This window comes from Clarias gariepinus, chromosome 23 (assembly GCF_024256425.1).
Source record: "Clarias gariepinus isolate MV-2021 ecotype Netherlands chromosome 23, CGAR_prim_01v2, whole genome shotgun sequence".
Taxonomy (NCBI): domain Eukaryota; kingdom Metazoa; phylum Chordata; class Actinopteri; order Siluriformes; family Clariidae; genus Clarias; species Clarias gariepinus.
Window position 1 is genome coordinate 2724702 of NC_071122.1, and position 13465 is coordinate 2738166.

Sequence of the window (13465 nt, forward strand, 5' to 3'; positions counted from 1 at the left end):
TACAATGTAGTAGCTGAAGTTAACACACTACAGTAGACGTTGTGTCAGGATTGAAAGTGGTAGTGAAAGAATGATCAATTATGCTGAGCATCAGATCTTTGCATCAACTGTGTGTTCACTTACATTTGCAATTTTTTTTTTTTTTTTGCCAGATGCTTATAATTATTATTGTTATTTCTTTTTTAATTAAATTTATTTACTGTTAAGACTGTGTACAATCCAAGCGTCTATGATCTGACAGCAATGCGATTATAGCTTGTGTATAGGATTATACCTAACCCAATGTGTTATAGGATTACAGTAGATATGCACCAAGAAACAAGTGCTGCAGAGTAGCTGTAGGAAGAACAAAGACTGCAGGAAGTAAATGCACTAGTTGGAATAATCGCTAGAACATAGAATATAACGAATATTAGTTACACGGCACATAAAGATACTATAATACAGAACAATAACAATAGTGTAGTACTGTTACTATGGGCTATGTAACAACAGTAAAAATATAAAAACAAACAAAAAAGAAGGTTTCATACATACCCTACAATTATAGAAATAAAATGCCAGGCTTCATTTTTTTTTTAATCATTTTCTAACAATAAAAATATGTTTCTATGATCCTTTTATTTTTAAACAAAGGAACATTTATCAGATTCTGATCTACTGAGCTAAGATTACTTACAGGTAGTTAAATATCAGTCAGCCATTAGTTTTACTTAAGCATTAAATATTAATACATATTTAAAGTTAATTGAATATTTTAGGAGCTAGTATTGGTTTATCTTTTTTTGCCAATGTCATGGGTAATAATGTTGTCTAAGGCAAATTGCTGGGGAAAATAAAATGCTAGCTATCATCTACAGATACCTTGAGATATTGGTGAATATTTTTCTGTTAAACACTTCTGATTGTCAACTATTTGTTTCAGATTATTGTTCTTTTTTTTTTTTGAACACATGTGATTATTGCCAGAGGATGTTGCCGGTGTTAGATCCATCCACTGCTCCATTTAGGATGTAAGAATGAAGGAGTTGTGAAAGACAGATACAGTAGACTGTAACTGCAAAGAGATCCACATTAATCAGAGTTTTACACAGCACGGTCTCAGGATTGCGGAGGACACGGAGTTAAAGTTAGGTCAAGGTGAGCAGGTGTGTCTTTTATTCTGTCTTCATTTATATGTTATTCAACATCATCTTGTTAAATCATTAGAGTTCCTGCTTTCTGTGAGAACAGGCTGAGACAGGATGATGATGTAGACTAAAAGGTTGAGACAATAGAACATAACAATACATTAAATATGACAGTAAACCCATCACAAAGCAGCTCTGGCTAATCGAAGATGAGCAGCGTGTGGACATGTCCACACATTTACCCGACCAGCCGCTGAATCAAACAGAGACCCTGATATGTTACCCATGAAGGTGTCACTATGTAATTTTTAATGTAGGAAGAGGGCATGCCAATGAAGTAGGCTATATAAAGATAAGAAATGCATTCATATACTTCCCAAGAATGACTGTCTACGCATGTAACGTATGTATGCATGTATTTAGTTAGTGTGCATTTTTCCTTGTTTTTACATTTTGAGAAATGTTGCAAAAGTATGCCTTTTTTTTAATTGATATCATCTTGTTAGTAACTCGTTACGTGTTGTACTAATGACCAGAAAAGTGTTTATATATATATATATATATATATATATATATATATAATCATATTGTATAGTATTTTCTAGTTTTTTAAGAAATGAAAAGTGAAAGATTTTTTTCTATTTAAATCTCTTAATATAAAAATGCAATAAAAGTCAAAAATAAAAGCTGAGTAGTAATAAATTATGGAATGTCAATTGCGTTCTCATTCATTTTTCTTTCCACACACATGGTAAATGCCTAAAATTATTGCAACTTCTTACACAGGTGTCCTATTCACTGAAGGTAAGGATAGTCTTATTTTCTTTCTTTCTACTTTAGTGATGTTTTCTTTCATATTTTAGTAGAACATTTTATAGCATCGCAGTACCTTGAACAGGCGTCTCTGTTTAAGGAACTTACAGTGTACATCACACCTTCAGAGGTCATGTGGAGTGAGGGATGTCTTGATGCACCAGAGCTTTTTTGGCAGCACAATATTATCCAGGTCGTTTTAATTTGCTCAATTGCTGCTAATATAGCTGATTTGTGTATATCCAGTCCCATTTAAAGATAGTGGTAAAGCAAGGTTTAAAATTATTTAGGTTTCATCTCAGAAGATCGCTCTTTTTTTACGGTGGCTGAGAAGTGCACAGCAAAAAACAAACAAAATTAAGCAGGGAGTACCAGCAAAAACAGAATAACATTTATAACTATAAATAAATAAAATTTTCCTGTTGAAAATAATTAACTCTTCAGTCAGCAGTGGGTATGTTCCAAAATCTTTTAAATTAGCAGTTATTTAACCACTAATTTAAAAACCTGACCTCAACCTCAGCTGTCCAAGTACAGGCTGATATCAAACCTCCCCTTTATCTCTAAGATGGATGCACAGCAGCTATGTTCATATCTACAGAGAAATAGCATACACAATCTGGATCAGTCAGGATTTAGGCCTCATCACAACATAGAGACAGCACTTGTTAAAGTAGAAAATGACCTCCTATTGGCCTCTGATCAGGGTTGCGTCACTATACTTGTTACTCGACCTCAGTGCAGCTTTTGACACCACTGATCATAGTATTTTCCTTCATAGATTAGAAAATGTAGTAGGTATTAAAGGAACGGCCCTCTCCTGGCTCAGATCCTATTTGACTGATCGTTATCAATTTGTAGATTTAAATAGTGACTATTCTACTTGTTCTCAAGTGAAGTTTGGTGTTCCGCAGGGCTCGGGTTTAGGCCCATTGCATTTTTTTCTTTACATGCTTCCTCTGAGCAAGCTTGACCTCCTATTGCGTGTGGTGACGGTTCCATTTCCCCTTGTAGACAGTTGTTCTCTGAGGACTTGTGTTTGCAGTCGCTCCATAGTCAGGACTGGAATCTCCCACATTTTACCTGAGCCTTCAATATTGATTCTGTAAAGCTGCACGACAATGACTATTGTTAAAAGAGGTGTACAAATATAAATGTATTGAATTGAATTTTGTTTAAACCCACTCAATTTTCAAGTGATCAAAAATATTGACATGCATGACCACGAGTTTGATGCTTAATTGTAAGTATTTACTTTCGATTACTCAACATGGAAATATTGTTTTGTTAAATGTAACACAGTGACTACACACTAAGCTGTTTTGAGTGTTAAAGCTGTATACACTCAATGGCCACTTCATCAGGTACACTTTGTGTCAGGACACACTTTGCTAGTACTGGGTTGGATCCTTTTGCCTTTAGAACTGAGCCAATTCTTCATTGCACAGATTCAAATGTGCTGAAAACATCACTTAGAGAATTTGCTCCGTACTGACATCAGAGCATCACGCAACCACTGCAGGTTTGTCGGCCGCATGAATATGATGCAAATCTCTTGGTCCACCACATCCAAAAGGTGCTCTATTGGAGTGAGATCTTGTGCCTGTGGAGGCTGTTTGAGTAAAGTGACCTCACTGTCATATTCAAGGAACCAGTCTGAGAGGATTTTAGTTTTCTTACACGGCCCGTTATCCTGCTGTTTACGAAGGGAAGGACATGGTCAGCAACACTTAGGTAGACTGTGACATTTAAATCATGCTAATTAGTACTAAGGTGCCCAAAGTGTGCCAAGAAAATCTCGCCCACACCACCACCAGCATGATTCGCTGATACAAGGAATGATGGATTCATGCTTTCATGTTGTTTATGCCAAATTCTGACCAGACCATCCGAATGCTGTGGCAGAAATCGAGACTCATTAGATCAGGCAACATTTTTCGAGTCTTCTATTGTCTAATGTTGGTGAGTACATGTGACCTGGAGCCTTGGTTTTCTATTCCTAGCTGACAAGTGCGGCACCTGGTGTGGTCTTTTTCTGCTATAGCAAATCTGCATCATGGTTTAATGTGTTGTGTGTGTGTTTGAAAGCATTTTGCCTATATGCTCAATGCTCAGTGGATATCACTCACAGGAGTTGTGAGTTTAGAACTGAATATTGCAGTCACATTGATGCATTTCCAGAGACATGCTCTCACCAAATTTATGCTTAGAAAGGAGTGTTTAGAACAGCACATATCCACATAGACAGTTTCTCTAGTGTATGGAACATTGTGGATTGTTGCAGTTGAGAGTTTCTGACTCGGCAGGTTTCACAGAAATCCCTGATGTTGAACCCCTGAACATGCCGAGTCGAAGAGAACAGGGACTGCTGGATTCTACATGAAAAATTACTTCCTGGTGTTCCATTATCTAATGGCCTGATAAGATCCATACTGAACCAATCCAAATGTACCTTAATGAATGAACCAGCCTCATCTGACAGCACATAGAAGACAGACTGCCCACAAGCTTTCTGTGGCACATGCATAAATAAACACTACAGCCAGATCCAGAGAACACGTGAATCCTCAACTTGCTCAGAGACTCACTATGTCTAATCTAATACGTTCCTGTGTGGATCGCTGTGGCCTTTACTCTTTTTTTTTGGGTTAGGTTTTGGATAGATTCACATATTACTCATGTGGTTTTAGGAATAAGTCTTTCTTCTGACTGATGGATCTGACACATCTGTGTAGGCACAGTGTACTTCATGGATTAAGCTGTTAGGATTTTTAGTACCGTTTTTAAACAGTTTTAAATGCCCCATTAAAGGGTACTGTGGTGGCAAAGAAAATTTTAGCTGCTTATTAACAGAAATACTGAAATGCTGCATTTGAAGGAGGTGTGGAAGAGACATCTAAGGCATGCAAATGCAATACCTGAGGGATATTTTACATGGAGCATTAACACACACACACTGGGGAGTGCTGAGACAAGTTCGCTTGTGAAATATACAGTAAAAATAAGACCTTTAAAGGAAACAGGTTTAGCAGTAAGGGAAGGCTGACTTCAGACTGCAAATGCATTCTCCAGCAGATATAAATAATAAATTATACAAGATTAAATAAAGGTACCAAAAATAACAACATATAAAAAACAAGATGGTAGGATGCTCTCCTCCTAGAGGATTAGAAAATAGCCAAAGTTTAGCAACAAGGGAGAAGAGAGAAAAAAAAATAGCACATGACCCTGCTGAACACGGACGATTTCATCCTGACCTGCAAGCTTGCTTTCAAATTGGGTCATTATGTACTTTAGATGAACTGACCAACCACACAGAGTGTAAAAGAATTGCAGTTGTGCGTGTTGGTAGAGATGTGGACAAGCACTGGACAATATTAGACTTGTGTGACTTCTATACATAAAGACATTTATTAAGCTTGGAAAAAATCTCAGGTTATGCAATTCAGTTACAAAAATCATGTAAACAGGTTCACTTGGAAATCTGTGCTGAAATTCTGCACAACTGTTTCCCCCACATTTAAATAAAAATATGGAATGTTAATGTTCATGTTAACGCTGGATGGAAAAAGACACAGAACAGAAATTTTATTTAATTTAACTGGACATTGTAGACATGTTTATTTATTGCTGTAGGGATTAAATGAGACACACACACACACGCTCACACACACACACACACACACACACTCCCTGATGTGGAATACTTACAACCCTTTCTTACAGGACTAAAGGTACCTGAAGAGAGGGTACACTTCTAGTGTACTTATACATGTTAGGACAAATATCTGATTCGTTACATAAATAGATCCAATATGTAAATCTGCGCAGACCTTTGTATTGCTACAACCGAAGACAAAGGTGGTTGCTAAGAAATTTAACTCATAGGACATCCACAGTGTTTGGGCATTTAGAAACATAGAAATGTAGATATGTGTTTCCCTATCTTTGTTTCATTTAGATTTTCCTGTTTCCCTACCTGTGTATGTACACACGTGTAGGTATATATTCCCATTCCTTGCAATAAAAATATATCTTGCTGCAAAGCTAAGCAATAAATGAGCTTCCAATATTAACACTTTTAAAACAGGCACGATAGTGTCACCCTGGATGAAAAAGTTTTAAGTAGACTATTAAAGGAAAGCTTTCTCTTGACAAAGCGACAGAAGATCTGGTAACTACAGCAGCGGAGTAGGTTACATATATATATATATTTATATATATTCCATAATAATCCGAAGAGACTAACATTGAAAGATTACAGCTTGAAAAAAAAGAAAGAATGAAAAAAAAAAAAAAAAACCTACCCCGTGACATAAAAATAAGAAAACTAAAGAATCCCATCCATGACTTTATACAGCTTCAGTAGTATTAAACTGCAAATTCGCCCACGTGATCGTGGAGCCTGCATATCCAGCACAGTAGTACATAATAAGGCCTCAAGAGTTGTTGGCAAATAAAAAAGGAAAAAGACAGCAAGAGAAACCATATACATCAGTCTTAATTACACCGTTCCATACCATAAAAAATGCTCATCATGTGCAAATGTAAATCTTACAATTTCTGGAGTAGGTCAGTGACTAAAAGGATTAAGGGAATGATATCTGCAGCTCGCAGACCAGCATTGGGCCATGAAAGCTCTCTTCCAGCAACACGAAAGTCCCACCTTATGTTGATTGTACGTGCTTTTTTAATTTCTCTATCTCCACCTTTAAAAAAAAAAAGGAAAAAAAAGAAAAATACTTTAATAACAATTCCCTGGATTTAAAAAAATGTGAGAAGTTGAAGATAAATCATGACCTAATGATTATCATCATTTTAAAATAATGTTCTGCTTTAAACTGGACCTTAATATCTGTACAAGTCATCAGTTCCTGACCACAGGTTTCTTAAAGACACTCTACACACACACTACAGCAATCACAGACTACCTTGTAGTAGTTAATGTGATAATAATAATAATAAACCATAAACATCAGTGAGAGAGAGAGCAGGATACCTGCAGAGACACCCGCTTCAGACGCTCCTCATCCAGATCAGATCTCAAGTCTGCAAGCTCTCTCCTGCAGTTATGAAAAAAATATATTTTTATTTATATATATATATATATATATATATATATATATATTTTTTTTTTTTTAAAGATGCTAAGATAAGAACAAGATACGTTTTAATGAGAAGTCGTCAAACTTGGAACAGCAAAAAAAAAAAAAAAAGGAAAACTGAACATGATGGCGCCACACCTGGGTTCACACTGCTGTAGAGAGGAAAAGACTCTCTGAATGAAATTTAAGGCAGTTTGCAGTGAAAGAAATAGAGATCACGTAGTAAAGTCAGATGAGTGCTGTACTGTACAATAGTAAACACATGTAATGTTCAACATCTAGATGAAGACCTAAGCGGGGGGTGAGTGTGTTACAGAGACATTTCATCTTGTCTTACGTTTGCTGCGTCTTTAGCAACTCCACAGAGAGCAGCAGCTCCTTAATCTGAGCCCGGAGCTCATCCAGTTCTTTGCTTTTCTCCTCCTGCACCTCGGCTCTCACTTTGGGCTCAGGAGTGGAGAAGCTCGCCGCCTTCTGCACTGTGGACACCGGTGTTACAGGGGAAGGCTGTACAAACACAAGGCACGTTGAGAAATCAAACACAGGAATGCAGAACAAGTCATACTTTCACTGGCAACAGAAGGTGTGACGATATCCATTTATTCTGGCTGTTGGCCCGACTGGGGCACATCTGTGTCACCGTGTACTGTAATACCACACTGCGCTCATTTCAGTGCGCAGATACACACACGGTGCTGCTCCTGACTGCCAGAACACAAATCTTTTTTAAATTTGCTCATAAATACCACAAATGGTTGAAATGTTCTGCTTTTCCTATCTGATGTCTGCAAGCATGTCTGTCTCAATTTAAAAACAAGATGAGACACTTCCAGATGTATTTGACCTGACAGCAGACTCACCCAGTAGGAAGAATTATTTCATTTAAATAATTTATTTATTCACAAAAACATGAGGCAGCTTCATCTATAGATATATGCAGCTCTCCAATTCTACAGCGTCATCATGAGAGCACTGAAAGTACAGCAGCTTAAACAAATACACACACAAACAAAACAAATACATTTAAAAAAATATATATTATTATTAGTGCTTTAGTGGACTGTCAGCTATCTGTGCTGCAAAAATATACAAAGTTTAATGTTGACATTTTCAGACTCTCTACCACGAGTCATGTGTCATTATGCAGTTCCACACATTTTCATGATTAATTTTTTTGTGTGTGTGTGTGCGCGCGCGTTTGTAAAATTGTAAGCACGACAGTGTGTCACACAAGAATGGCCACTAGGGGGAGATGCCACACAAACTTAACAGGAAAAGGGTTAAGCAAAGAAGAGGAGAACTCCATGCAGACGGTGAGGTGGGTCTCAACACATCTTTAACTGCTTTCATTCGTGTGTATTCTCTATAACGCAGCTCATGATATTCGTATCTAAATGGAAGAAGCATAATAATAATAATAATAATAATAATAATAATAATAATGTGTTCACATAAAAGCAACAAATGTTGTAAGTAAAGTCCAAGGAAGATAAAATACAAACAAAGCTTGTGGAAAGACTTTGGAACCTGTTCCCTGTAGCGTTACAGTTCCCCCTTCACTGAAACTACGAGACCTGAACCCTTATCTAGTCGGACATTGCCGATGTGAGACTCAACTCGCCAACTCCACGGAGACACGGTGTGTGTTAGTGTTAAAGTGAGAGCGGACGAACTGGAGTGTGCTGCACTGAGCCTGTACATGCTGCTTTAGTTTCATTTCAATTTGCTTGAACGTGGCAGGGCTTCGTGCCTCTAGCTTTAGTTTTAAAAGGAGCCAAAGATCAACAGACCCTCAGACACTGTGTGTGTGTGTGTGTGTGTGTGTGTGTGTGTGTGTGTGTGTGCATCTGTAGCCAAGTAACGAGGCAGTTCTAACAAAAGATTCAGAACTAATGATGGCAGTGTGTTAGCTGAGTGAGCTTTTAAGCCGTCAGTGCTGTGAGGAGTCTGACATCGGTTACTGTGACTGCAAACACACATGAACAGGACGCCATTTGTGATTGCGACTGTAATAATTATTTATCTAAACATATAAATACACACACACACAATACATAAGACAGGACGGTGCGGCCCACAAGTCTGGACATGCATGAGAGAGACGTGTACACACACACACACACAGAAATACAGACATACGTATGCAGACAGACAGAGACAGACAGACAGAGACAGACAGACAGACAGACAGACAGACAGACAGACAGACGTGAGATGATGTGTTAAACGCTGTGAGTGAGGGAGAAGCTCTCATGCTCCCGCGCTGCTGTATGTAACGTCGTGTGAATGATGTTGATGAAACTCGCCCACCTTGTTAATTTCAGATGATTGAGGTCTTGGAACGAAAACATCATCAGTTTTTGGAGCTTTCTCGCTGCCGTCTTTGTTTAGCTGTAAAACAAAGATGGATAACAAATCTCAACACAGAAAGTTAACACACAGGTTTCCTATTTAACAGCAGCTTTACAAAATCAGGCCTGAGGACGAATAAACAACTCGCACACAAAATGAATGAAGAATCCACGGGATGATTCACACCTCTGATTTAATTGCATGCATTTTATGAGACCAGATGATACGATATTACAAAACCCAGGTGCCAGTTTAACTGTATTGCGATTCTGTTAGAATCATGATTTTATATACATCCTGATTCAATATTATTATGTATTTAATTCAATTATTTTTTATTATTCTTTTTATTTTTTCATTTATGTAACTCGCGGCATAAAGTTTTGTTTTTAGTTATGAAAAAAAAAATAATAATAACATTGCATCAAGATATTTATAAAATTGTGGTACTAACGAACATTTGAATCGCTTTCACGGTATTGTGATAATATTAAATCGTCTGGTGGTGGGAGGTTTAATGTTTAATCATGCTGTTTTGCAAAATTAATAAATCTGAAAAAACAAATGTGCGTTTGTGTGGATGAATGAAAAAGTAGCTTTTACAAGAAATACTGACATTTAAATGTAATATGACATCCACAGTTTCAATCCCACTAATAATGCTGTTTATATTTTAGTTTTGTTTGTATTTTAATCCCATGTTTGTTAAAAAATTATGCTCTAATGTGCAAGGAATTATGTTTTACACCTATATTGTCAAAACAAATGAAAATGGCAGAATTTGTGTAGAGGTTATGCGTTATAAAACACTGAAAACACCCAATATGTAAAGTATGAGGAGACGTTCGATACAATAAGTCTTTTGGGCACTGCGATTTCTGATTTGATTCAGTAACATTAATGATTTTCTTATTAAAAAAGCTACATTTCTTACATGTTTGGAAATGTGAAAATCGCTAAAAATATCTAATAAACAAGAAACCTGTGTTTCTTTCTTTCTTTAGATATCCTGTCTTATACAAAGCTTTTTTTTTTCCGGCCAATCTTCTGCTCCAGTCCGGTAGGTAGCATCACTGCACCAACAGAACAAACTCCAAAAGAAGAACTCCTAATCCACCCTACAGGCTGACGTACACTAAACACAACCCCGCCGCAGGTTACTCACAGGCGGGCCTGCAACGAACTGTCCTGGGAGTCGCCTGCCGGGCATCTTTGGTCTGTTTGCAGTCGGGTGAGACAGCTTTTCCGAGGTAGAGGACACATCATCAAAACTCATAAGGTCTAATAGATAACCAAGACAAGCAGGAAACACATGTTAGATGAAACATAAGGAAAGCACAAACAAAACCAACAAAGACATCTCTCATGCATAAACAACATTCGCTAAGTGCACTGAATAGGATAGGCGGTTGTGTATTCTGGCCGTCTTTAAGGTTATTCATACTGTATGTTGCAATCTTATACACGTGACATGCATGCTCACAATAGAGAGCAACACCGTCATAGTGCTCATGCATTTTCCACAGCGAGTTGAAAAACTCCAACTTTTCAGAATGCCGCAAGTCCACAGCAGGTAATTGACAATAACCAACCAATCAGCTACACTCTTTCTGTCTTCCTGGATCAGCTGGTGAAGATTTAAGATTGAGATAAGCTTTGTTATGCTTTATTTAAAGCTGTTACACACCTGAGGTGGAGTTCTTCTCAGTCCAATCTCCAGACAGTGTTTTTGGTTTGCTGGGGATGGATGGTTCGAAGTCCGACTTTGGTCGTAGGTGAGGCACCTCCCCATTGTGCCTGTGGAGAAAAAAAGCACAGGGATAAATGAATTAATTTATGTCTGATAAAAGCAATGTGAGCTCAAACACTGCGCTAGGACGGAAGCAAAGACGGGCGACATCCTGAGAATCACTTACTTAACTGCTGGAGACGGAGCAAGAGGTTTTTCAGGTCGTTTTGGCTGCATGGCCACTGGACGCAGAAGACCTTTCCCCGGAGGGGGAACAGGCTTTTTAGGGGGCACAATGGGAGCAACTGGCTTGGCAGGTTTGTCTGGCAGAGACCTGTCAACTTTTAAATAAAAAGTAAAGAAAAAAAAGAAAAAAAAAAGGATTATTAAATCCATTTTATGTATAGAGAAATGTAAAATAAACACACACACACACACACACACACACACACACACACACACACACACACAAATAAATGATGTAAAATGTAATAAGTTTACTGAAAGTGGACCCATATGAGGTGCAGTAACAGTTCATAAAGTTTGTTACAATGTCAAGGCACCGATATAAAGACCTTGCCTTGATTTGGGTTAGCAGGACCCACACCAGCTCATGTACATTCTGCTCAAACCCACCACAAAATGGTGACGTGGATCATTTCTGGGCTCACCACATGTAAGGGTGGGAGAGAGATGCTATCCCAGGTGAGTAGCAGTATGTGCTGGACATTCTCAGATGGACTTAGACCTTGCATTGGCAACTAGCATTGGGAATGTAGAAAATGTACAGTGTCAGTTCACTGGTAAGGAAACTGACAGAAGGGAAACTGACAGAGCCTGAATTATTGTGTGAGATGAAATGGTAAAGTCTACACAACACCTTACAGCCTAGTGGCCGTTCTACTACAGTAGAGTTACCACAAGAGACAGGCCCGGGTATGTGGGTACTCTCTAGTCCCGGATTGAAGGAGTTACAGTGGAATTCTCCCTCTACTGACGATTAGAGATGAGAGCTGCTAATTTCGGATCGCAAGAAGCAAAACTCTGATTCACTTTGGACTTTTACGGTGGCTGTGAAGTGCAAAACAAATTAACAAACTTGAAAACAAAATAACAAAACCCAAAACAAAATAAATTTAAAACCAAATTAACAAAACGGAAAACAAACTAACTAATATCTGACTGGCCGAGAAGTGCAATACAAATTAACAAAACGGAAAACAAATTAAAAACCAAACAACAAAACGCAAACTATTTTTTTTGGGATGGGGGTTTTGTTGTTTTGTTTTTGGTTTTGTTATTTTGTTTTCGGATTTGTTAATTTGATTTGGAATTAGTTAATTTGTTTTCCGTTTTGTTAATTTGTATTGCACTTCTCGGCCAGTCCGATACAAACCGGAAAAGGTAGGTATAGTTTGCGAATGAAATGCTTACCACTGATTGGACGAGACATCTGTCACTCAAAATATACAGGAAGTAGGAACTTGTTTCTTTATCTTTGTTTCTTGTGTGTTCTGCTTCACTTTACACTATGATGGCCGTGAAGTGCAAAAAAATTAACAAAACTGACTTCAGGGCCACCGTAAGAACGCCATATTTGAAACCACAATAATGTTTGCACATTCATACACACACAAATCTACCGCTACTACAGTACTTTCTGTATATCATGAGTGACAGATGTCACAGATGTCGTCCAATTAGCGGTAAGCATTTCATTCGTTATCTATACCTACCTTTTCCGGTTTGTATCGGACTGGCCGAGAAGTGCAATACAAATTAACAAAACGGAAAACAAAATAACAAAACTCCCCCCCTCCAAAAAAAAAAAAATAGTTTTGCGTTTTGTTATTTGGTTAATAATTTGTTTTCCGTTTTGTTAATTTGTATTGCACTTCTCAGCCAGTCAGATATTAGTTATTTTGTTTTCCGTTTTGTTAATTTGGTTTTAAATTTGTTATTTTGTTTTCAGTTTTGTTAATTTGTTTTGCACTTCAGGGCCCCCTGTAGACTTTGGACGTGTCATAGATATACCGTACATTGGTGCAGGTAAATGCTATGAGAATTCTCTGGCAGATTTTTTGTAAGACTTTAAGCACAAATTTGCTCATAAGTGTACTTAGTACCAGAGCATCTTGGGTCAATAATCAATTTTGTGATCGTCAAACCAGACTTGAGTGGTAGGACGTAGAGCAGTTAAGGCTAATCTTGTTCCTTAAGTACTTGGACTAATCCCCCTACCCTTTATTTAAAAATATATATATTTAAATGCCCTTCCCAATTGTGTTTGACGGATGGCACTTGGTCAGTAACCGTAGTCAGTCTCATTTTCCACC

The 13465-nt window shown here is 37.7% G+C and overlaps 1 protein-coding gene across 1 annotated transcript in view; it reads right to left on the reverse strand.

Annotated features, from left to right (window-relative positions):
* Positions 1-5326: 5326 nt before the first annotated feature.
* cd2ap (CD2-associated protein) overlaps positions 5327-13465 on the reverse strand; it is a 47562-nt gene continuing 39423 nt past the window's right edge. Inside the window, exons 13-19 of the mRNA XM_053484203.1 lie at positions 11317-11470; positions 11088-11197; positions 10566-10681; positions 9359-9439; positions 7386-7555; positions 6943-7006; positions 5327-6652 (exon numbers count right to left, since the gene is read on the reverse strand). Of these exons, the coding sequence (XP_053340178.1) occupies positions 6611-6652; positions 6943-7006; positions 7386-7555; positions 9359-9439; positions 10566-10681; positions 11088-11197; positions 11317-11470 (737 nt within the window). The 3' untranslated portion in view covers positions 5327-6610. The remainder of the gene's footprint in view (positions 6653-6942; positions 7007-7385; positions 7556-9358; positions 9440-10565; positions 10682-11087; positions 11198-11316; positions 11471-13465) is intronic.